At 37.0% G+C, this 23,924-nt stretch overlaps 1 protein-coding gene across 3 annotated transcripts in view; it reads left to right on the top strand.

Moving 5' to 3' along the window:
- Nucleotides 1–22,811, top strand: part of LOC106871170 (uncharacterized) — a 106,863-nt gene extending 84,052 nt beyond the window's left edge. For 2 of the 3 annotated variants that reach the window (XM_014917499.3, XM_014917498.3), the window contains 5 exons: nt 1,872–1,968; nt 3,789–3,814; nt 13,919–14,107; nt 16,609–16,851; nt 19,662–22,811. In XM_014917499.3, coding sequence (XP_014772985.1) covers nt 1,872–1,968; nt 3,789–3,814; nt 13,919–14,107; nt 16,609–16,851; nt 19,662–19,841 — 735 coding nt within the window. In that variant the 3' untranslated portion in view covers nt 19,842–22,811. The remainder of the gene's footprint in view (nt 1–1,871; nt 1,969–3,788; nt 3,815–13,918; nt 14,108–16,608; nt 16,852–19,661) is intronic. The other variant, XM_014917500.3, reaches the window with a different exon arrangement.
- Nucleotides 22,812–23,924: the final 1,113 nt, after the last annotated feature.

Raw genomic sequence — 23,924 nt, 5'->3', positions numbered from 1 at the left:
ACATCTAAGATTACATTCAAATGAAGGCCACTTGACTGAGTGTGAAAAAACTTATTCATCAACCTAATACTCTACTCATTTACTTTGACTATTCTATTACTACTATAACAATGACTTTTGCTTCACAGAACTAGCTAGTTACATTGCATACCACCTCCACACAAGCTACCCCAGCACACTTGTCTGGATTTGTCTTGTCATTCCCTTCGGCGTCTCACTTTGCCATGGGAGCCACGCAACTCATTATCATTAAACATTTCCTCTCTTCAATTCCAGCTTTGGAATTCCTTTTCTGCTCACATTTTCGCTGCAGATGTCAATTCATAGATTGATGATTGACCTTATCAATATCTCCAAATTGATTAAAATGGTTGAGAACCTTGGACATTATCCCTACCTCTTGATTAAACTATTACTCTTTTACTCTTTTACTTGTTTCAGTCATTTGACTGCAGCCATGCTGGAGCACTGTCTTTAGTGGAGCAAATCGACCCCCAGGACTTATTCTTTGTAAGCCTAGTACTTATTCTATCAGTCTCATTTTGCCGAACCGCTAAGTTACGGGGACGTAAACACACCAGCATCGGTTGTCAAGCGATGTTGGGGAGACAAACACAGACACATACATACACATACATATACATATATACGCCGGACTTCTTTCAGTTTCCGTCTACCAAATCCACTCACAAGGCTTTGGTCGGCCTGAGGCTATAGTAGAAGACACTTGCCCAGGGTGCCACGCAGTGGGACTGGACCCGGAACCATGTGGTTGGTAAGCAAGCTACTTACCACACAGCCACTCCTGCGCCTATCCACACAGCCAATTTTTCTTTCTTTTGTAAGCACAAGGCCTGAAATTTTTTGGTGAGGGTCAGGGCTAGTCATTTACATCAACCCAACTGCTCAAGTGGTACTTGTTTTATTGACTGTGAATGACTCCAAGTTAAAGATCACCCTCAGTGGTATTTGAACTCAGAATGTAAAGCCAGAAGAAATGCCACTGAGCCTTTTGACTAGCATGCTCACAAATAACCAACTTGCCACCTATTAAAACTAATGAAAATAAAATTACAGACATGGCTGTGTGGTTAGGGCTTTGCTTCTCAACCAGATAGTTCTGGGTTCGGTCCCACTTGGTAAAGTGTCTTCTACTATAACCTTGAGATGACCACAACCTTGTGAGTGGATTTGGTAGATGGTAACTGAAAGAAGCCTGTCATATATATATATATATATATATATATATATATATATATATACAGAGAGAGAGAGAGTTTTTGAAGTGATGTGCAGATATTGTATATTTAGATTAAGGTAGTCAGAATGTTGGATGATTATATATATTTTATTATTTATTTACATTTTATTTACATTTTTAACGCTTTCTTCCATTATCGGATTTATCAAAAAAAAAAAAAAAAATATATATATATATATATAATCATCCAACATTCTGACTACCTTATTATTCTAAATATACAATATCTGTACATCACTTCAAAAGTATGTGAGTTACTTTGAATTTATTGTTTTTCCATTTCTGATTTATGTATGTATGTATATATATATATTATGTATGTGTGTGTGTATCTTGGTGTCTGTGTTTGTCTCCCACCACTGATTGAGAACTGATGTTTACATCCCCAGAACTTAGCAATTTGGCAAAAGAGACTGATAGAATAAGTAGAAGGCTTAAAAATAAGTACTCGGGCTAATTTGTTCGATTAAAATTCTTCAAGGTTGTGCTGTAGCATGGCCACAGTTTGAGGGCAGAAACAAGTAGAGCAACAAAATAATAAAACAATATTTGAATTATTAGTATATTTTGTTAATCCTTTTATTTTTTATTGTTGTGGTTTATTTAATAGAGCATTCAGCAAACTAATGAGTTTTGGCAAATACCTGTATTTGAAAACCACACCAAGGAGACTAGTTGTAATGAAGACCAAGATAAAACAGAACCAGGTAAAAATCTTTATAGCATTATCAAATGCAGTAATTTTGTTCATATGACAGATCCTTCTGGTTGTATAAAGCACTCATGGTTGGTGCCACGTAAAAGCACCCATGTGGTGTCACATAAAAGTGCCCATGCAGTGCCACATAAAAGCACCCAGCACACTCAGTAAAGTGATTGGCATTAGGAAGGGCATCCAGCTGTAGAAACCATGCCAAATCAGACTGGAGTCTGGTACAGACCCAAAGCTTGCCAGCTCTGGTCACACCATCCAACCCATGCCACATGGACAAAAGACATTAGATGATGATACAGTTCTATATTTAAGAGATGAGGAATTATGTACATTATTTACATTATTTACGTTTGATGGATATTTTCCTCCAGTTGTTTGTTGTTAACACAACATTTCAGCTGATATACCCTCCAGCCTTCATCAGGTGTCTTGGGGAAATTTCAAACCTAGGTTCTCATTCCTAAGGTATTTTTCGATGTTATTATGTTATTATGTTATTATGCCATATGCCCATGGGCATATGGCGTAGTGGTTAAGAGCGCGGGCTACTAACCCCAAGATTCTGAGTTCGATTCCAGGCAGTGACCTGAATAATAATAATAATGATAATAATAATAATAATAATGATAATAACAACAACATCAAAAAATACCTTAGGAATGAGAACCCAAGTTCAAAATTTCTCCAAGGCACCTGATGAAGGCTGGAGGGTATATCAGCTGAAATGTTGTGTTAACAACAAACAAGATGAGGACAAATATCCGTCAAATGTTAATAATGTTAGATGATGATGATGATGATGATGGGAAGGATGATGATGAGGATGATGATGATGCCAAAGACGTTCATACCTCTGAACGAGGTATAAACAGTAACTGCACGATAATGTGCTTAGGGTTTAGCCACATTTAAGTGGCAAATATACTTCACGTTATTGTGCAGTTACTGTTTATACCTCGTTCAGAGATTTAACATATATATATATATATCATCATCATCATCGTTTAACGTCCGCTTTCCATGCTAGCATGGGTTGGACGATTTGACTGAGGACTGGTGAAACCGGATGGCAACACCAGGCTCCAGTCTGATTTGGCAGAGTTTCTACAGCTGGATGCCCTTCCTAACGCCAACCACTCAGAGAGTGTAGTGGGTGCTTTTACGTGTCACCCGCACGAAAACGGCCACGCTCGAAATGGTGTCTTTTATGTGCCACCCGCACAAGCCAGTCCAGGGGCACTGGCAACGATCTCGCTCGAAAATCCTACAGGAGCCAGTCAGGCGGTACTGGCAACGGCCACGCTCAAAATGGTGCATCTCATGTGCCACCCGCACAAGAACCAGTCCAGGGGCACTGGCAACGATCTTACTTGGCTTGCCGGGTCTTCTCACGCACAGCCCATTTCCAAAGGTCTCGGTCCGTAGTCATCGCCTCGGTGAGGCCCAATGTACGAAGGTCTTGCCTCACCACCTCAGCCCAGGTCTTCCTGGGCCTACCTCTTCCACGGGTTCCCTCAACTGTTAGGGTGTGGCACTTTTTCACGCAGCTATCCTCCTCCATTCTCACCACATGTCCATACCAGCGCAATCGTCTCTCTTGCACGCCACAACTGATGCTTCTAATGTTCAGCTTTTCTCTCAAGATACTTACACTCTGACGGGTATTCACATTGACATTACACATCCAACGGAGCATACTGGCTATATATCACTAGTTTTCTGTAAAGGAAAGTTAGACAAAGACAAGAATGAACAGTAATGATATTTTAAATAAATGTGTGATTACATTGTTTTGTTTTATTCTCATTTCAGAATATTGCCGAAGATGTGAAACTAAGGTAAAATATATTTATAAGTTCATTATTAGCATCACACTGCAATGTATAATTAATCACTATTAGCAAATAATATGACTTACTTTTGATACAACACAGGAAAATTAACAATTTGAAGGAAGGAAAACATCAAAGTGTAATAATATTCAGGCTTTTCCCCAGGACAATTTACTAAAGTAAATGGAGTTAAAAGAATTTGAGTGAGACTTGAATTCATATTGAAATTTTTTCATCATTGCCTCTTATTTCTTGCTTGATTGTATTTTTTATTGCTATCGTCGCTGTGATTGTTGTCATCATCAGCATCACCATCATTATCATCATTATTGTTGCCACCACCACCACCTCTACCACTATTTGTCAACATCTTCATCACCATCATCACCATCATCATCATCATCATTAATGTTTCTTCTGTGGCTAGACAAATGACTGGTTGATGGACATTGGATTAAATGGACGTTTCATTGAATGACATTTCATCAAGCAGCCACCACTCCGGTGGACATTTCATCAACTGAACATTTCACTGATTGACATTTGACTGAATGCGTTGATAGAATGGACATATAACCAAATGAACATTTATCTGAGTGAGCACAAAGCGAATTTAACACATTTCTGGAATGTGTTTTTTAATATGCAAATTTGCAAGACAAGGAATTATGAAAGGGACAGGGGCGTTTGATGAGGGGAACTCGTGTCAGAGAATGAAAGGTTAGAGGGTGACAAAGGGTTCATGGATGATTAATGGGTTAGATGGGTGCTGATGAAGGAGTAAAAACTCCCCAAATATGGCACATATGCCCATAACCCTTCTTTTCATTTTCATTTTCAATCTCATTGTTTGTTTACAAAACTAACTATATTTATTCTAATGGACTTACAACTGAACAAATATTTATCTAAATGGACATATGTAGTAGTAGTAGTAGTAGTAGTAGTAGTGGTGGTGGTGGTGTGGGGGAACGTGTTGTAACACCATGTCACTGCATCCACCATTTGTTGGTGATTCTCTACTAGTCTTGGTAGATGATACCTTTGCACCACTCAAGTGACAACAGTCCAACCATGGGTCTATTTAGGTAGTCATTGCTGGTGAGTGTTTTTACATGGTCAGAGTGCAAATCCTACCTCAACTCCTTTTAGTCACCTTTTATGCCAAGCAGAGGCACAATTAATGTGAACTTGGGGAAATTAATGCTGACAATGAAGTGTCTACCTGGTCAAATATCCATCAATGAAATGTGTGCTTAGTTAAATGTCCAATGAAATGTCTGCTTGGTCAAATGTCTGTCAATGAAATGTCTGCTCGATGAAATGTCCAATGTAATCTGCTTTGTCAAATATCATGTTCACCAAATGTCCATAAACAAGATGTCAATTCTATTGGTCAAATGTCCATAAACCAGATGTCTATTCTATTGGCCAAATGTCCATTAACCATCTGTCCATGAGCGTTTTCTTTGACTTTCTTTTTTCATCATAAATTACTTACACATGTCCTTTACATACTCCTGTTTTATGCTTCAATATTTGAAATATTAAAATATTAATGATCTTCAGTCCATGCCATTGTTATTACCATTAGAAGTTCCTCACTTATGAAGAATGTCTGACTGGCACAGTTGATTGGTATCTCTGAATTACAAGAAGAAAACTGAGACAGTGAATTGGCAGCATTGTTATAATGTTGCATAGAATACCTTGCAGTATTTGTTCTGGATCTCTGTACTTTGAGTTTAAATCCCTCCAAGATAAACTTTGGCTTTCATCCTTTTGATTCATTAAATAAGTACCAGTCCAAGAAAGCAGATTAGTGCTGAGATATAATGAATTTGAGTGATGTTGAGTGTCAAAAGTCAAGTCATAAATGTCCTGCAAGGAACTTAGATATGTTAATAATATATTTTATTACAAAGTATTTGACGATAAAATGTAAGTCAATATAAGTATTAAACCTATCCATAAATGACTATAACAAATATATTACAAAATACAGAATATTAAGCATTTCCTCATAACAAAGCAGAAGCAAGTAAAGCCATGGATAAACTCCAAATGACCAATGTAATATACATAAATTCATTTGTAGACATGAAAGTTACAAATTATTATATATTGGATAAAGGAATATTACAACATTCAGCAAGATGGTTATTCACCTACAACATGAAGCTATTGTAACATATTAACAATGGAAGACATGAGACACACTGCGACAATCTCGTGATTTTTATTTTATTGAAGACTGCTGCCTACTCATTCCTCTCTAATTGTTATAAATTCTACTGCAAATATTTCACTATCGTGCAGTACTAGACTTCTTAAACATGTGACACATAATCAGCCCTTCATATAAGAAAATAGTTTATTTCTTCTTTCTAGTATATCTACCTGTGAAAACAACATAATGGAGGAGACTCTATATAGTCACTTAACCTGCTAGTAATAGTAGCCAAATCTTCCTTAAAACACATTGTAACACCTTAAAAGAGAATGCGTTATATCAGTGAGGGATTGGTTTTATTAATTAATCTGTGAAGCTCACAGAATCCTTACCATGCCAAGAGATGCTTAAAGAGATTTCTTTCAGCTCTTTGCCTTCTGAAGCTGACTTTGCTTTTCATCTCTTTGGTGTCAGTAAAATAAGTACCAGCTAAACATTGAGATGATGCAATCAACTATCTCCCTAAAATTGCTGGCCTTGTGCCAAAATTGGAAAGAATTATTTAGCCCGTGAAGGAGAGACAGTACCCTCAAAATTGTCAGACCCTTTATAATTTAGGGATACTGTTGTCAAACCTGGGTAATTAGAAATGGGGTTGGAAAATGATAGAGATCTGGATAGTGGGGCCCACAATGATAGCGGCGAGAGAAAGTGAGCCAAGGAAGGCAAATGTAATAAGTGAGTTTATATGAAAAATTAAGTGGAGAGAGGAGTGGGGAAGGGTGTGTGTGTGTTGTAGTATTAATAATAGAAGAAATTGGAGGAGAACACGGCTTGATAATGGGTCAAAGGTTTTTAGAGTATTGATAATAAAGACTGGCCCATTGGGTGGTTGAATCTTTTTGGATGTAATTCAGAATGTGCATTGTGGATATATTGCCAAAAATATATAATATGATCAGTATAGACTTGTATAAAATATAATTGTAACATATATGCAAAGTGTCAGCAGTTGTTCAGAGAGGAAATATAGATTTGTAATCGGAACATGAGTACATTGTTATGGGCTGAAGATAACGCATCATATTTAAACAACTCTGGTTAGGAAAATTACACCCTCCCACGTTGGTGTGATCATATGATTGGTAATTATTGCAGTGTAATTATAATGCTATTTACTATTGTGGCAATAGAGGAAAACAGCAAAAGTAGAAAGAGTCAACATTGCATAATAAGCTAATGTATCAATAAATATCATCATCATCACCACTGCCACCATCATTGTCATCATCATCATCATCATCACCACCACCATCGTCAGTCTTGTTATCATCACTACCACCATCGTTGTCATCATCATCATCACCACCGCTGTTGTCATTGTCATCATCATCATCATCACCATCACTTTCTTCTTCTACCTCCTCCTCCTTCCTCTCCCTCCTCCTTCCTTTCCCTCCTCCTTCCTCTCCTTCTTCTCCCTCCTCCTTCCTTTCCCTCCTCCTTCCTCTCCTTCCTCTCCTTCCTCTCCCTCCTCCTTCCTCCTTCCTTTCCCTCCTTCTTCCCCTCCCTCCTCCTTTCTTTCCCTCCTCCTTTCTTTCCCTCCTCCTTTCTTTCCCTCCTCCTTTCTTTCCCTCCTCCTTTCTTTCCCTCCTCCTTTCTTTCCCTCCTCCTTCCTCTCCCTCCTCTCCCTCCTCCTTCCTCTCCCTCCTCCTTCATCTTCCTCCTCCTTCCTCTCCCTCCTCCTTCTTCCTCCTCCTTCCTTTCCCTCCTCCTTCCTTTCCCTCCTCCTTCCTATCCCTCCTCCTTCCTCTCCTTCCTCCTTCCTCTCCCTCCTCCTTCCTCTCCCTCCTCCTTCCTCTCCCTCCGCCTTCCTCTCCCTCCTCCTTCTTCCTCCGCCTTCTTCTTCCTTCCTCCACTTTCGTCTTCCTCCTCTTTCGTCTTCCTCCTTCATCTTCCTCTTCCTTCCTCCTCTTTTGTCTTCCTCCTCCTCTTTTGTCTTCCTCCTCCTTCATCTTCCACCTCCTCCTCTTCCCACTCCTCTTCCTCCTCCTCCTCCTCATTCTTCTTCTTCTTCTTCTTCTTGAAGGTGGCTTTCTTATTTCTTTATTGCCGACAAGAGGCTGAACATAGAGGGGTCAAACAAGGACAGAAAAGGAGATTAAGTCGATTACATCGACCTCAGTGCATAACTAGTACTTAATTTATCAACCCCGAAAGGATGAAAGGCAAAGTCGACTTAGGCAGAATTTGAACTCAGAACGTAACAGCAGATGAAATACCGCTAAGCATTTCGCCCAGCATGCTAACATTTCTTCCTGCTCACCTGACAGAAAGGTGGCTTTCTGTCAGGTGATGAAAAGTCGGAGTATGAATACAGGGACATAAATAGGTGTCTCACACTAGAGATACGGGGCAATTCTTAATTAAGATTTAGCTAATCTATCTACTTCTATAAAGTTAGAATTTAGTTTTTATTTCCGGTTTTGTTTTGGCTTTTCATAAGTTTTATCTTCATTATCCTCTGAACTGTTTTTAACTTTTTAACTAAAGAGGCAGAATAGAACATTTGGCGAGATCATCTGAATTAACGATTCAAACGTAGATGTTTATAAATTATGCTGTAATCAATGTAACTTCATTAGCAGAAGCTTATGTTTCTGTTATATACATATAGCTGTGCGTGTGTGTGTGTGTGTGTGTGTGTGCATGTGTGCATGTGCGTGTGTGCATGTGCGTGCATGGGCACACACACATGCATATGTATATTTGGTTGGTTGGTTGGTAGGCCATCAAATTTTAAAGAAATGAACAGCTAATGAGGTGGATAAATCAATATAATATTTGTGAATAAGATAATAAATCTTATTGATAAAATGGAAATAATACAAAGTTATAAAAGATATAAACTTTCAATAGAAATAGTCCTATATGGACTTCAGTATGACTTCACCAATAATCATTGTTTACTTATATTTCAAGAGTTTGTTATTATTCATTCCATAATATTGCATCTTTCCCATCTATATCACATTAAAAGAAACTTTTAATTCGAAATATCCAGCAATTTCTAAATTATGATAAGTCGATTTAGATGAAATATTTAACTTTCTCTCTCTGTCTTGCTCTCCAACAATATTCTCAATATAGAGCTCTGATGCACAACCGTAATATATTTTGTACTTTCTAATGATGCCAGTGCCCCCAGACTGGCTTCCATGCCAGTGGCTCATAAAAAGCACCATCTGAATGTGGTCAATGCCAGTGCCCCATGACTGGATCTCATGCTTGTGGCATGTAAAAAAGCACCATCCGAATGTGGTTGAAGCCAGTGCTCCCGACTGACTCCCATATTGGTGGCACATAAAAAGCACCATCCGAATGTGGTCGATGCCAGTGCCCCTTGACTGACTCCCATGCCAGTGGCATGTAAAAAACTCCATCCAAACATGGTCAATGCCAGTGCCCCCTGACTGGCTTCTGTGCCAGTGGCACATAAAAAGCACCCACTACACACTCAGAGTGGTTGGCATTAGGAAGAGCATCCAGCTGTAGAAACATTGCCAAATCAGATTGGAGCCTGGTGCAGCCCACTGGCTTGCCAGACCTCAGTCAAACCATCCAACCCATGCCAGCATGGAAAGCAGATGTTAAACAATCATGATGATGATAATTGCTCTCTTCTACAAGTTTAGGGTGAGCTTAGCCATCCATACATACAAGCATGTCTTTTTGCCAGCCAAGAGACCCTTGTCTTGCAGGTTCATGGGTGTGCTAGTGCCATGTAAAAAGCACCAGTTTCAGTGTCACATAAAAAGCGCCTGAGCCAGTGTCACATGAAAAGCACCCATGCAAGTGCCACATATAAAGCACCCGTGCTAGGGCCACGTATAAAGCACCCAGTACACTCTGTAAAGTGGTTGGCGTTAGGAAGGGCATCCAACTGTAGAAACAATGCCAAAACAGACAATTGGAGCTTGGGCAGCTCTCCACCTGACCAGCTCCTGTCAAACCATCCAATCCACGCCAGCATGGAAAGCAGACATTAGACGATGACGACGACGATGACGATGATGATGATGATGATGATTGTACTCCACATTACTAACCATACACTTTATCACCAGATCACTAAGTCTAATTAAGAAAGATCATCTGACATTTGTTTGCTACATGTTATGTATAATATTCTCAACAAGATATCCTCTATGTGGTTACTTAATCTGCTAGAAATAACAGCCAAATTTCCCTCAGTTTACATTGTATTGTCTTAAAAACAGGATATATTAACTAGATAATTTAGTCAGACACACTAATGTCTGAAAAACAAACAATTAAATGATCACAGCCAGGCTTTTTTGATCTTTCTACTGGTTGAGACTAAACAACAACATCGAAAATACTAATACCACCTCCAGTACTACTACCACCGCTGCTGATGCCACCACCACCACTAATAACAAGCAAATGAGAGAACCTGGCTGCTTATGTAGGTGTAGGCATGGTTGTGTGGTAAAAAGCTTGCTTTCCAATGACATGGTTTTAGATTCAGTCCAAGTGTGGCACCTTGGACATTGCCTTCTGCTATAGCCCCAGAGTAAGCAAAGCCTTGTGAGTGAACTTGGTAGATAGAAACTGAAAGAAACTCATCACACACACACACATGTATTTATATATGTATTCATTTATATATGTGTGTGTGCATGATTTGTGTTTTCATTTGACCCCCATTACCACTTGACACCTGTTGTTGGTTTGTTTACATCCCTGCAACTTAGTGGTTCAGCCAGAAGAGATTGATAGAATAAGTACCAGGCTTAGAAAAAAAAAAAGTATTGGGGTTGATTTGTTTGACTAAACACTTCAATGTGGTGCCCCGGCATGGCCAGAGTCTGATGACTGAAACAAGTAAAAGGTAATAGATAGACCCTAGACTTGCTAGAAATAGCAGCTAAATCTCCTTCAAATCATATCTTACCTATCTTTAAAAAAAAAAAAATGAAGGGCATATCAAGTACTACTGTCCTGGATACAGTTTGTCTGGAGAACAAAAATGGCAATGCCTGGAACACCTTTGATGGTAAGCCTAATTGATCAGGATTGATCTAGGGCAAAAAAAAACAATAGCAACAATTTTCTCCTATGACTGCCACCATTGTTAAATTATAGATTTACATCTTAAAACATTTTAAATCTTTTTACTCTACAGTTTTCACCCCCAATGCAGGATTGAACTGACTTTCATTTTTACATTTACATAAGTTAATGTTTCTCAATGGATTCATAGTATTTGTGTTTTTTGTTTGTTACTTTTTTAAAAAAACTGTATTCCATATTATCATATTATTTGCATCTGTAAACTGTAGATTACTCAAGGCTCTTTGATTCCCATTCAGTTTTTTTGTTGTTTTTTTGTTTTTTTTTGTAAGCAGCATGTCTACTGTCATTGAAGTCTGATTGTTTTCTTCAGATGAACACAAAAGTCTCTAGCTGTAGTAATCACATCTTCATCTCCTATGAATCTATGAATATTTTCCTCATTAACCACTAAAACAATAATGTTTTATTCAACAGAATGTCATAATATCATACATGTCATTCCGTTGAAATTACTTGCATTCTAATTTGGCATCGTTGTTGCCATCGTCACCACCTCCACCACCAAAACCACCACCACCACCATCACCATCATCAACATCATCATCATCATTATAGCTTTCAATCTTAGCACAGCATATGTCAGATAAATCTACAAAATGGTTAACATTCAACACTTGTCCTTTGTAGTTTTCATTCCTTCATTCATCTCAAAGTGAGGCCAATATCGTTTATCTTCTCCATGCCAAACTCTGTCTATGATATTGCTCTAACAGCACTGACTGGATTATCTCAATATTACAACTAATTTATTACATCGAATGCAGCCTGGTATTGTTACACTTACACGACTTCTCTTATTTGTTGTGTCATATAGCGTAAAATATCAGTTATTTATTGCTCTCAACATGAAATATATGTACTGTTCTATCTTTTACACTTGATTGACCACTGGCCATAAAATGTTAGCCTGATCTTTTCATATTGATGTGGTCAATAACCACAAACCCCTCTCATTCAGTTGTTACACTTTTATCAAGGTATCTCTGAAAGAGCTAAATCTCCCATGTATATCTGGAGGAATTCCAGAATTCTTAGTGTTAAGAAAACTGGAAACAGTTATTGCAAACATTGCAATACCATTCACACAACAATGGCATGCATGCATAAAACTATAAACTGGGGTGATGGTGGTAGGTGGTACAGATGTAGAGCATGGGGGTGGGAGATGGTAAGGGAAGTTAATTTTAATGTGTGTGGTCATGTATATGTATATATGTGTATGTGCATGTGTATATGTACACACACATACACACACAAACACACACACACCACAGTTGGGTGTAGCAAGTTATATATTAATTCTTCAGATTTTGGTGAGGGAAAACAAACCTTTATGGGATACTCATTGCTTATATTCGTGGTGTGATTAACCAGTATGCTAGCACGAATCTGTGTTCATGAGAGCAGGATTGGAATATCTCGCTCTTACAATTAAAATTGGTGCCCAGGTGGAGAAAGTTTTAATATGATTTTTTTCTCAGCAAAGCAGAGCCTGTACTTCTTACTACTGTTAAAGGAAGGTTTACACTTTTCCACTGTCCTCCATTTGATGTTTTCCTTCAATACCCATGTATACCATGCTAGAGATGTGACATTTCATTTCCCCTAGGTGTTAATCAAGGACTTGTAATTGTTGAATTTGGTCCTGGAGGGACCTACTGTTGCACATAGATATCTTTGGATGTCTGTCACACCGTTTGAATCCCCTGAGACCACCTTTGCCTCATACACAATGGTTTCTGTATTTTAATAGTTGTTACACGGACATGTAGCATTACTTCTGTCTGAGTAGCTTGTCTTTGTTTCAAACTGGGACCTACTTAGTAATATTTTTTTGATGCTACAAGTGCAGCTAAATGAGACCCTCAAGGTGTGTTTGTTACATATTTTCCAGTATTTATGTGTTTGGGGGTAGTGCTTATCAACTAAACTAATGAAGATCTTGCCTACATAAGTTTTTATGTTCAGGTCAAATGAGGATGTGAACAATGACTTTATTGTGGCATATTTTTTCTTGGTGGAGTTAGGATCAGGCATATTCTTAATCTAATCTGTAAAACCACAGGAGGTCTGGGCCTTATTGTAGTACAGGACTACCATATAAAAAATCTCCTTGAAGATAGGTGGAAGTTTCTTCTGTTAACCCCTTTGACCAGGTTCATGGAAACTATGGCTGGATGACAGAACTTGTATTAATACATGCCACCCTTAAGGTGGTGAGCTGGCAGAATCATTAGCATGCTGGGCAAAATGCTTAGCAGTATTGCATCTATCTTTATGTTCTGAGTTCAAATTCCGTCAAGGCTGACATTGCCTTTCATCCTTTTGGGGTTGATAAAATAAGTACCCGTTGGACCCTGGGGGTGATGTAATCAACTTCCTTTTCTCTAAAAAAATCCCTGGCCCTGTACCAAAATTTGAAACCAATATATGTCAGCCTCTCATTCAGACTTCAAAAGGGTTTATAGGCACGAGTGTCTAAGTCTAATGTCATCTGGAATATTGACCAATCACACTATGAATATAAGTATTGGAGTACCTCCAAGGGAATTTTTTCTTCTCCCCAAAATCTGAGGTGGTGGTGGTGGGGGGGGGGGGGGGGGGTAAAGATGACAAAGATGATGGTGGTGATGATGATTATGATGATGACAGTAATGCTGAGGAAATGATGGTTACGATGACGGCAATGATGGTGAGGGCAGTGATGACGTTGATTATTATAACAACAACAACAACATTTGGTCTCACCAAAGCATTTTTCTAAAATTTCATTTCAGTTGGACTCCAGCATAAAAGACAAGCAGCACATGGACAGTTGTATAATTCCGTCAAATGCACCTGAAAACCCAACTGTTTCTCAGTTTTATACAAACAGTCTGACATGTCAAATAGTGTCTCAGTCAAAATTTAGTGAAGAGGTCTTCAACAAAGTGAAACCATTATTTTTAGAAATAGACAGTAATATGGTAAGTTGTTATGATATTGTTCATTATAAGCCACACCGTCAATTTAATAGTCTAAATGGTTGGCTAACTATTTAGTCTCTATTCAACTGATCAATCTGATCAATATCCTTCTTCAGAAATTTGTCATCAGCTGTAGGAGACAAGAGACAGTTGCTGTTATTAATCCATCACTTAAATAACTTAGATCTTGTAATAAGTTCATTTAATCCTTCTCTTATTAATGATCTTGAGAAAAGATGATAATTGTCGTCAACACTGCTTTCATTACATCAGTTTTTGAACTGGCTTACAAGAACTTTCTCTTTAGTGTCCTCAATATCTAACTATCTGTCTGTCTGAAGAGTATCTGTCATTTGAAGAGCTTTACTAATGGAAGTATTTCAGTGCTTGTCTTGTAATATTCCTAGCATAGACTGTTTTCAGTTTACATTCGGAATATCAAGGAAGCAAACTAGCACAGTCATTCAAGTGTGGGACTGAGTGCCTCGTGTTATTTGTTCTGGCTCTCTCTGCACTCTGAGTTCAAATTCAGTCAGGGTCAGCTTTGCCTCTCATACCTTCAGGGTCACTAGAAAAATACCAATCCAAAACAGTGGATGGATAGAGCTAGTTGATAGTTGAGCAAGATTCTTTGTGTAAAGATCCAATACTTTACATTCTTTATATTTTGCCACAAAACTAATGCGAAGTTGTATCTTGAGACTTGTATGTGTGGGCAACTATCAGCCTTCATAAAAAAAAGTATAGCCCTGCACATACATGTGTAGAATGATGGTCAACCTTGACTTACAAAGGCTCCACATAGTCTATAAATATCACATTTAAAAATGTGATGTACCTTCATAGTTTAGTGTCTAAGACATAAAATGCAACTGGAAAAAATTAAAGGCATTGTACTACCTATCTTTGAGTTGCTGACTTATATGTCACTCAGTCCTGGTCACATTTCTCTCTTTCAAATACTGTAAATGCCTTCTCACCTATTTGGCACTAAACCCCATGATCTGTTCAACTTAAGAACCATCCAGTATGATCCTCTCCATGCTAGGTGACAGAACCTTGCACTTTGTGCCATTTATTTTCAGGCTCCATCTTAATATACCCAACTGTTTGGAGGATATTTCCTATTCATCAAAGACTGAATATTATAGTTGTGTTGTCAGTATATCTAATATTTATGGTTGTGGGGGGGGGGGGGATGTCAGTGAGTGCCAGACTTTCATCCAGGTTGGCACTCATCCAAATCTTTCAGTTCTTTCATCACAAATTCCAGGAAGATGATGAAAAAGGAACGGGTAGCAGGCAACCTTGTTTTAGGTCTCTACTTACTTCATACTGTAGGGAAGTGGTTATACACCATTACGTGTACACCGCTTCCGTACATTAAATTTATAGAAGAAACAACGGAACGCAGATTCTGAACAACATAACAATATTTATTTACAGTGGAATTCAGTTCACGCTTGGAGGGAATTCGGTAGCTCGTCGCCCTCGGTTACTGAGACGCCTTCTGAATGATTTCCGTGGTTATTTGTGAAGCTCTGGTGCTGACATGTGAGAGAGCTCTGTTGGACGTCTTGGCTCGACGGAGATCAGTCAACGAAGAGACTGAGAAAAGGCGCCAAAGCTGGGTGTCGAACTCTACGCATGCGCATGAGACTCTTCCTGTATTCCTTCCGGAACTAGTCCCTGCGCATGCGTGGATAAAACTCCGGACATTGAACATATAACAGTCGTCTGCTATAAGGTGTCACTACAATACTATTCCATCAGTTTCACCTCAGCACTGTTGCTACTCTGCATAGTGCCTCTTTCATTCAAAATTTCTTGGTCTTTCCACCTCTTGCTGCCATCATTTTCCATAGGAACATCCTCCAGGTCATGTAAAGAACTTTAAAGTCGATGAAGTTATAGTACAGTGTTCCCTTCAGTTATCTGTCTTGAGCTTTTTACCTTTATTTCAAACTTTCACACCAACAGTTTTATTTGCACCATTTTGCTTTTGTCATTTTCTTTTGCCTGTTTGGTGGGACTATTAAAATATCCAAAAAGGTAAAGATAAAAATCTTTTTTGATGTTTATGTTTCCTGGATAATAATCTAGATTACTTAATTGAATGTCTGATTGTCAGGTGAAAACCATGTTGTCCATCTTTTCATTGAGTAGCTGAACAGGGTATTTATTATTGTAAGATTATTCATTGTACAGAACTGCAATACATACATGCCTTTATTTGTCAGAAAAATTGTTGTTTATTGCTGGAAGTCCTTTATACCATGATTACTTGACTGTGAAGTAAGGATTGTGATTGTTTTTATGCCAGTCAACCAGATGGGAGCAATAAAAGTCATGTACTTCTCTCAGGAAAATAGTACGACAGATATTTAGTAATGCTACAACTCATGGCCAAGTGTTTGGTAGCCCTTACAACTTGCACCTATTTGATTTCTTTATAGTTTGAATGAGCTGATCCTAAGAATATATCTGTTTCCATATTTCAGATGTCTCTGAGCCCTGTTAATTCATATATTCCTATTACTGAAGTGGAGCACAAGGACACAGAAAAAGATGGCAGGTACAATTTCCTCAGTACTCCACAACCAAGTGACAAAATCACAGAACGTCTCCAGTTAAATGAAACTTCTCCAGATCCCCAGTTGCCTAGAGAGAAAACTGACCAAACAGAAGTAAATTATGAGAATCAGTGCAGCTCTGAATTCAAGGCAAAAAGTCAAGAGAATGAGGTAACTTGTATCATTATTACTTATATCATTAAGACAGTGTGCTAGCAGAATCATTGGCATGCTGGACAAAATGCTTAACACCTTTTCATCCATCTTTACATTCTGAGTCTAAATTCTGCTAAGGTCAGCTTTGCCTTTCATCCTTTCAAAGTCAATGAAATAAATACCACTTGGTCTCTGTAGAAAGGATTATTATTAGTATCATTGTTCTGAGTTCAGATTCTGCAAAGTTGACTTGGCTTTCATCCTTTGATGGTCGACAAAATAAGTTCCAGTTGAGCATTGGGGCCAATGTAATTGAGTAGCTCCTTCTAACAAAATTTCAGGCCTTGTGCCTATAGTAGAAAGAATTATCATTTGTGTCATTGTTCTGTGGCAAACTGGCACATAAAATAAAATACTGTACAAGTGCTAGGATCAAAATGATCAACTAACTAGGTGCAGGCATATTTGTGTGGATAGGTGCTGGCCTTGTGCCTATAGTAGATACACTTATTGGATAGATTTATTTTTTTTTTTGTTTTTTTTTTTGCATTTATTGTAAACCTTGGCAATGTTACTTGAATTAACATGAAAAATACTTTCATCATAGTTTTTTATGGCTTTTTGTGGCTCTATTCTTCCTCTACCACACTTGTTTTCATTTTTGAAATTTGAATGAATTTTACCTTAATTCAGACATATGACAATGGAGTGTCAAGTAGAAAAAAGAAACATGAATTTATCTAACAACTCTCAGGTGACAGGCACAGGAGTGGCTGTGTGGTAAGTAGCTTGCTTACTTACCACATGGTTCCAGGTTCAGTCCCACTGCATGCCACCTTAGGCAAGTGTCTTCTACTATAGCCTCGGTCTGACCAAAAACTTGTATTGATCATCACCATAGCAAAAATGGATAGTACACCAGCTAATTCTAGGTGTTTATGATAAGTGAAATGGAAATGGAATTGAATGTTTAGCTTCTAAGTTCTTAATAGAAATTGTGACACAAATTAATTAGCTAATTCACATCAGTTATCCCAGAAAGTGGTTCTGGAGACATAAGTAAATGCTGAAACTGTCAAAATAACAAGATTTTAAATGACCAGTAATTTGAAAATGTCTTTAAAACTGGAGACAGTTGAAACCAGATGTCAGACACTCAATTTTACATAAAAGATTGTATGTAATCTATTACAATTACAATGTCTTTGACATGAAGATTAAAACCTACATAACTGCTAACTTTTTCTAGCTCTACATCTGTTCAATGTTGTCTATTGAATTCTTATTCTAAGTCCTATTATAATTCCATTCACATCTATACTGGATTATAAGAATGTAAATTATCCCCAATAATTGACATGTACATTAGTTTATTGAGCCCAGAAGGATGAAAAACAAAGCTGGCCTTAGCAAGATTTGAACTCAGAATGGTTGTAGCTAAATACTATAGGCATTTTGTCTGGTGTTCTAATGATTCTGCTAATTGCTTTACTACTGCTGTTAGACTGATTGAAACTGTTGGTACCTCTCACTTGCATCATCCTCATATTCCGGTGTTGAAAAAAAGAAGGGGGAGAAAAAATAATAATTGCCACATGAAGAGAGTAACTATTATCTTAATAGTTGTAGGGGCACTTGGAGCACTAACAACCAGGTTTGAAAAATATGTTGGAGAAATTGGAATCAACATAAGGGCAGAGCAAGCCAAAAACACTGCTCTATTGGGGACAGCTAGGATTTTAAGATTGGTGCTTAGGTGTTGAGTGTCTTCCACGATAAGCTAACATCCAAGTATCAAAGCTTATAATTTGTGGAAAGAAACCATGTGAGACCTCTGACAACAGATTCCTGTCTGCTCTCACAGGATCAACCAAAGCAAGTAATAATAATAATAATAATAATAATAATAATGGTTTTGAATTATGGCACAAAGCCATCAGGTTTGGAGGAAGGAGTTAGTCAATTACATCGACCTCAGTATCTGTTTTATTGACCCAGAAAGGATGAAAGGCAATTTGACTCAAGCAAGATTAGAACTTAGAATGTAAAGAGCTAGAAGTAGTATGATAAGGCATTTATTCTGGTGCTCTAATTATTCTGCCAATCCACCATTCTAGCAAAGATGATGATAATTATGATGACAATGTCTATAATGGCAGCTGTGCAGGTGACAGGGATGACTACAACAGTAATGATTTCTAACGAGGTAATAAAGCCAGAAATTTATCAGGATTGGCACAATCAAACGTATTGATCCCACTACTCAACTGGTACTTTATATAACTGACCTCAGTAGAACGTGAAAACAAAGGTGAATTTTGCAGGACCTAAAATAAGAATTTGAAGTAGTATGATTAAATATTTTAAGGTATTTTATCTGATGCTCCACCAATTCTGAAAAATCTATTGCCTGTCTTGATACCAGGAAAATGAAATTTCTATATCCTTGCAGACAACTACATCTATTTATAAGAGATGACTAAATATATTTCAGTATATATAAATGTGTACTTAAATTTATAAATTAATTCAAATCTCTGTCAGGGTATTTTTATCATATGTTGATGCAACTGGTGTATCTTAAAGAGAATTCCTGTTTTATATTCTACATTAAAGCTGACTGCAATTATGAAATGAGATTGATTTCTTTGTAAACATCAGCATCAGTTTCTGTTCTTATTGATTAGATACAACTTGTATAAAAATACTTGTTCTTTTAATGCTTTATACTTATTTAGAATTGCTGCTACAAAATATGTCAATGTCTATTTTGTTTTGTGTTGTTTCATGATTTTTATTAATATATCTCTGTTTTACTGCTTCAGTATTTAACTCCTTTATCCTCACCACCAATCAATGCTCAAACTCAGACAGATTTTCAACAGAATGTTGTCGATGCTTCTACATCACCAATTGTTTTCCCACAAACTGATCAGATGATACAGTGTGATATTATTAACTCTCACACAGAATCTCAGAAGCAGCTACATAACAACCTGTTTTAAATCACTACAGAATCCTGTTAACTACAGTTCATCTATTCAATGTGTTCTTTAAATATCAATATCTCACACAGCAAATCTTACTGACTTACTTTACACTATTTTCTGGTAACTTTAAATATTACTTTTCCACAATTACTAAGTTATTTTGTGACAGAAATAAAATGGATTTTCCTAACACTCTACCAAGTCTTACCATTAATATTTTGTCTCTTATTTTTTAGCAATGGCAATAAATTACATGCATGTATAAGTTTTTTTTTTTATTTCATATATTCTTTTAGGTATTTTATATTCTAATGTTGGTAATAATAATAATTGTCTTAAACACATTATTTCAAAACATTTGTTTCTTTATCATACACGTCCATTGTATGTTGGCATGGCACTATCGGTAGTTGATTTTTACTTAAATAAAGGCGTGGTGTTGTATGCCTAGTTGTTACATCAGATATGTAAAATAATGCACTATCTCCTATACTAACTATGCAGCTGCAACACACCATATTTATTTTTATTTATGTGCTCTTTCAAAGCCTAGCCAGGCTCATGGGCCCGGTCTCCCAGTTTCTATGGCGTATGTGTTCCCCCCAGCTGGATGGGGTCAGAACATCAGAATTTATTCAACAAGTTCAGCAGATCATAGATGGAAATCCCAGAAAATCCATGAGGTCAATTGCAAAAAATTCCCATGTATCAGAAGCGACAATCAGAAATGTTGTCCATGAAAGCATCTTGTACAAGTCTTACATGATGAGGACAGGTCAATGCATGTCAAAAAATAAAAGAAAATCATTTGATCAAATCTAAAAAGCTCTTAAAATTATAATCTTAGAAGGACGTGACATGATTTGTTTTTTCTCAGATGAAAAAAAACTTTGACCAGGACCAAAAGATTAATGAAATAAAAGAAAAAATGACAGATGGTTATGTTCAGACATTTTTGAAGTTCCTACAGTCATGCACACAATATTTCCTGCAACTGTCATGGCTTTTGGAATTGTCAGTAATGAAGGATAGGTGATACCACATCTCTTCTTTCCACAAAGCCTTAGAGTTAACTCTGCTGGCTACATTGAGGTCCTGTAAACAGTTGTCGAGCCCAGGAAAGATTGAGTATGCAATAGAAAGCCATATATGTTTCAGTAGGGCCATCACATAAGGCTCAAGCAACCCAATGATGGATGGCTGACAGTTTTCATGACCACATTCTTATGCTGAAATATGAAAGCATAAAACTGTTCAATGGGTTGGCATAGGAGATGCAAGTGGGCAACAAAGTCACAATTCACTCTCTTACGAATTGCAACAGGTGCATATTTTCTGACTCTGAACAATTGTGAATGGTTTTCCAACTGCATTATTCCAAAGTTTATGAGTTGTGTAGTTGTTGTTCAGCTTTGATTGCACCAGTCCATACTAAAAGATGCCCCAGCCATTATCATGACGTTTATTTTTAAACATCATGTATCTAGGACCATATTATGTAATGTATTCTTCCATTCTTTTTAAAACTATAGTGTGTGATCTGCAAGATGTTTGACTGTCATTTTTAGAAAGTGAGTAACCACATAGAAGGTCTCTTATTTGCTTACAGTATGTAGTTAATTATAATGATTTGAATCTATATTGTAATGTACACATTGGGTCTTTCTAGAATTTTTGAAAGTGTATATCAAAAGTTAATGGATTTGTGTGATGCTGCATTGGTGGGCTTGTGACTGGTTTGTTTGAGATGGTAGCAAGTATGATCAGATATATCATATTTCAGAATATTTCTGAAGCAAGCCTTAGTTCATGACATTTATGGCTTGTATATATATGTCAGCTTTCTAAATATGACAGATATCTTTTAGTAAATGGTCATCTCTCTTATGTGATTCATACACTGCCCAACATGTGCCCAACACTGAATGCATTTAATATAAAAAGTTAACAACTAATAAATGGTTGTAATGAACCATACTAAACAGGAAATAAAACAATGCTGAGGTATTCACCAGGCACAGGCATTACTGCAAGACAACAAGTTTGCTTCCCAACCACATGGTTCCAGGTTCAGTCCTGTTGCATGTCACCTTGAGCAAGAGTCCTACTAAAGTCTTTGAGTGCATTTGGTAAACAGAAACCGAAAGAAGCTTATCATCTATCTATCTATCTGTCTGTCTGTCTGTCTGCCTGTCTGTCTGTCTATCTATCTATCTGTGTGTGTCTGTGTCTTTATGTCTGTGTTTATCTTACACCATCACTTAACAACCAGAATTGGTTTGTTTACATCCATGTAACCTAGCAGTTCAATAAAAGAGATCAATAGAATAAGTACTAGGCTTTAAAAATTAAGTACTGGGGTTGATTCGTTTTGCTGAAATCCTTCAAAGCAATTCCCCAGCATGGCTGCAGTCCAATGACTGAAACAAGTAAAAGATAAAAGTCACCTAGGTTCACCATGGGTTGCTGTTTGTAATTTACAAATGTTGCAATTAAAATATTTTGGCTTGTGGTAAAAAAATAAAAATAAATAAAGTAAAAGAAACAAAAAAAAAATCACTTTGAAAGCCTTTTAATATTTTTAGACATGATTGAAGTAACCCAGGAGGTGGATGAAAAACATTTTGATAGAAAATTACTGCAACCATTTGTGGTGGTCTGCTTGTCGATATAATGAAAGAAAACAAAGAAAGAAAGAAAGAAAAATAAAACTCTATTTTGAACAGTAAAATGCTGCTACAAAGCTGTCCATACTTCATTTTTGTTGCTAAAGCAGCCACAAACATAACTGCCTTTGATGGATTTATCAATAATTTATCAGACACATCAAATAAATCTTCACATCTTGCTAGTTTGAACGTAACAGTCTTTAAAAATCGTTACAACTTTACGAACATTATCCAGTTTGTCAATGGAATAATTCTGTACATAATCGTGTTGTTGGGTAGGAAGGTCTCTTTTTTTTTTTTTGTTTTTTTTGTTTTTTAGCATAATAATAGATTTAGTGGTTAATTCCTTTCTAATTTGTATATATTTATGACAAATTCTCAGCTGCCTTCAAAAACAACAACACCAAAAAAAAAAAAAACCCCAGTAGCTTTTACTTCTTGGCCTGAGAAGTTATACATGCTTTATACTTTATATTTCATATTTTGTATTTTTACCCTTTTTTCTTTACTTTTACGTTTTTTTTCCTTTTTACTTCACACCTTTGCCCAATTTTTGTTAAAACTATAAAATAAAACCAAAGATAAACACAATATCAGGACTGATTTTGCTGTTTTGATTGTTGTTGCTGCTCCAGTTGCTGTTGCTGTTATATGTGTATTGGTTGCTACAATTCCTGTACTATTTTGTACTGATTTAAAACTTAATATATTTAAACTTACTAGTAGAGCACAAGACAATACACCTTACAGTACTTAGTTTCCTAACATTGTATTCTAAGTTCAAATCTTGCTTGTTTTATATCAACCATATTCCCTATTAATCTCTCTGTTCAGAGGATGATGAAATAAGTACCAGTGATATACCTGGGACTGTTCAATTTCCCATTAATGTTTAGGATGTGGAGATTAAATGGTTAAAGTCATATATTCTCAATCAATGGTTCTCAACCATTTTTTGCCTATACACCCTTTGATTCAAATTTTACTCTACTGGTCTCCCATAGCCATTCAATGTGTATAAAAAATGAAATCTTACTGCATTTTTATAATTAAATGTTGTTAAAAATTGCATAAACAAGAAAACTGCAGCAACGCTGCATGATATTGGTGTCAGACAGCAGCAAGCTGGCAGAAATGTTAGCACGCCGGGCAGAATGCTTAGCGGTATTTCGTCTGCCGTTACGTTCTGAGTTCAAATTCCACCGAGGTCGAGTTTGCCTTTTATCCTTTCGGGGTCGATAAATTAAGTACCAGTTATGCACTGGGGTTAATGTAATCGACTTAATCCTTTTGTTTGTCCCCTCTATGTTTAGCCCCTTGTGGGCAATAAAGAAATAAGCCATGGCATGCAATCCATTATATAACTTGTTTGACATTGCATTTTTATTCTTCTCTTCCATTTTATGGATTCAGTGTGCGCATATGCATT

The sequence above is a fragment of the Octopus bimaculoides genome, chromosome 4 (genome assembly GCF_046866305.1).
Source record: "Octopus bimaculoides isolate indiv1 chromosome 4, ASM4686630v1, whole genome shotgun sequence".
Classification (NCBI taxonomy): Eukaryota; Metazoa; Mollusca; class Cephalopoda; order Octopoda; family Octopodidae; genus Octopus; species Octopus bimaculoides.
Note: the sequence above shows the minus strand (reverse complement) of the source record. Positions and strands in the feature narration are given on the sequence as shown.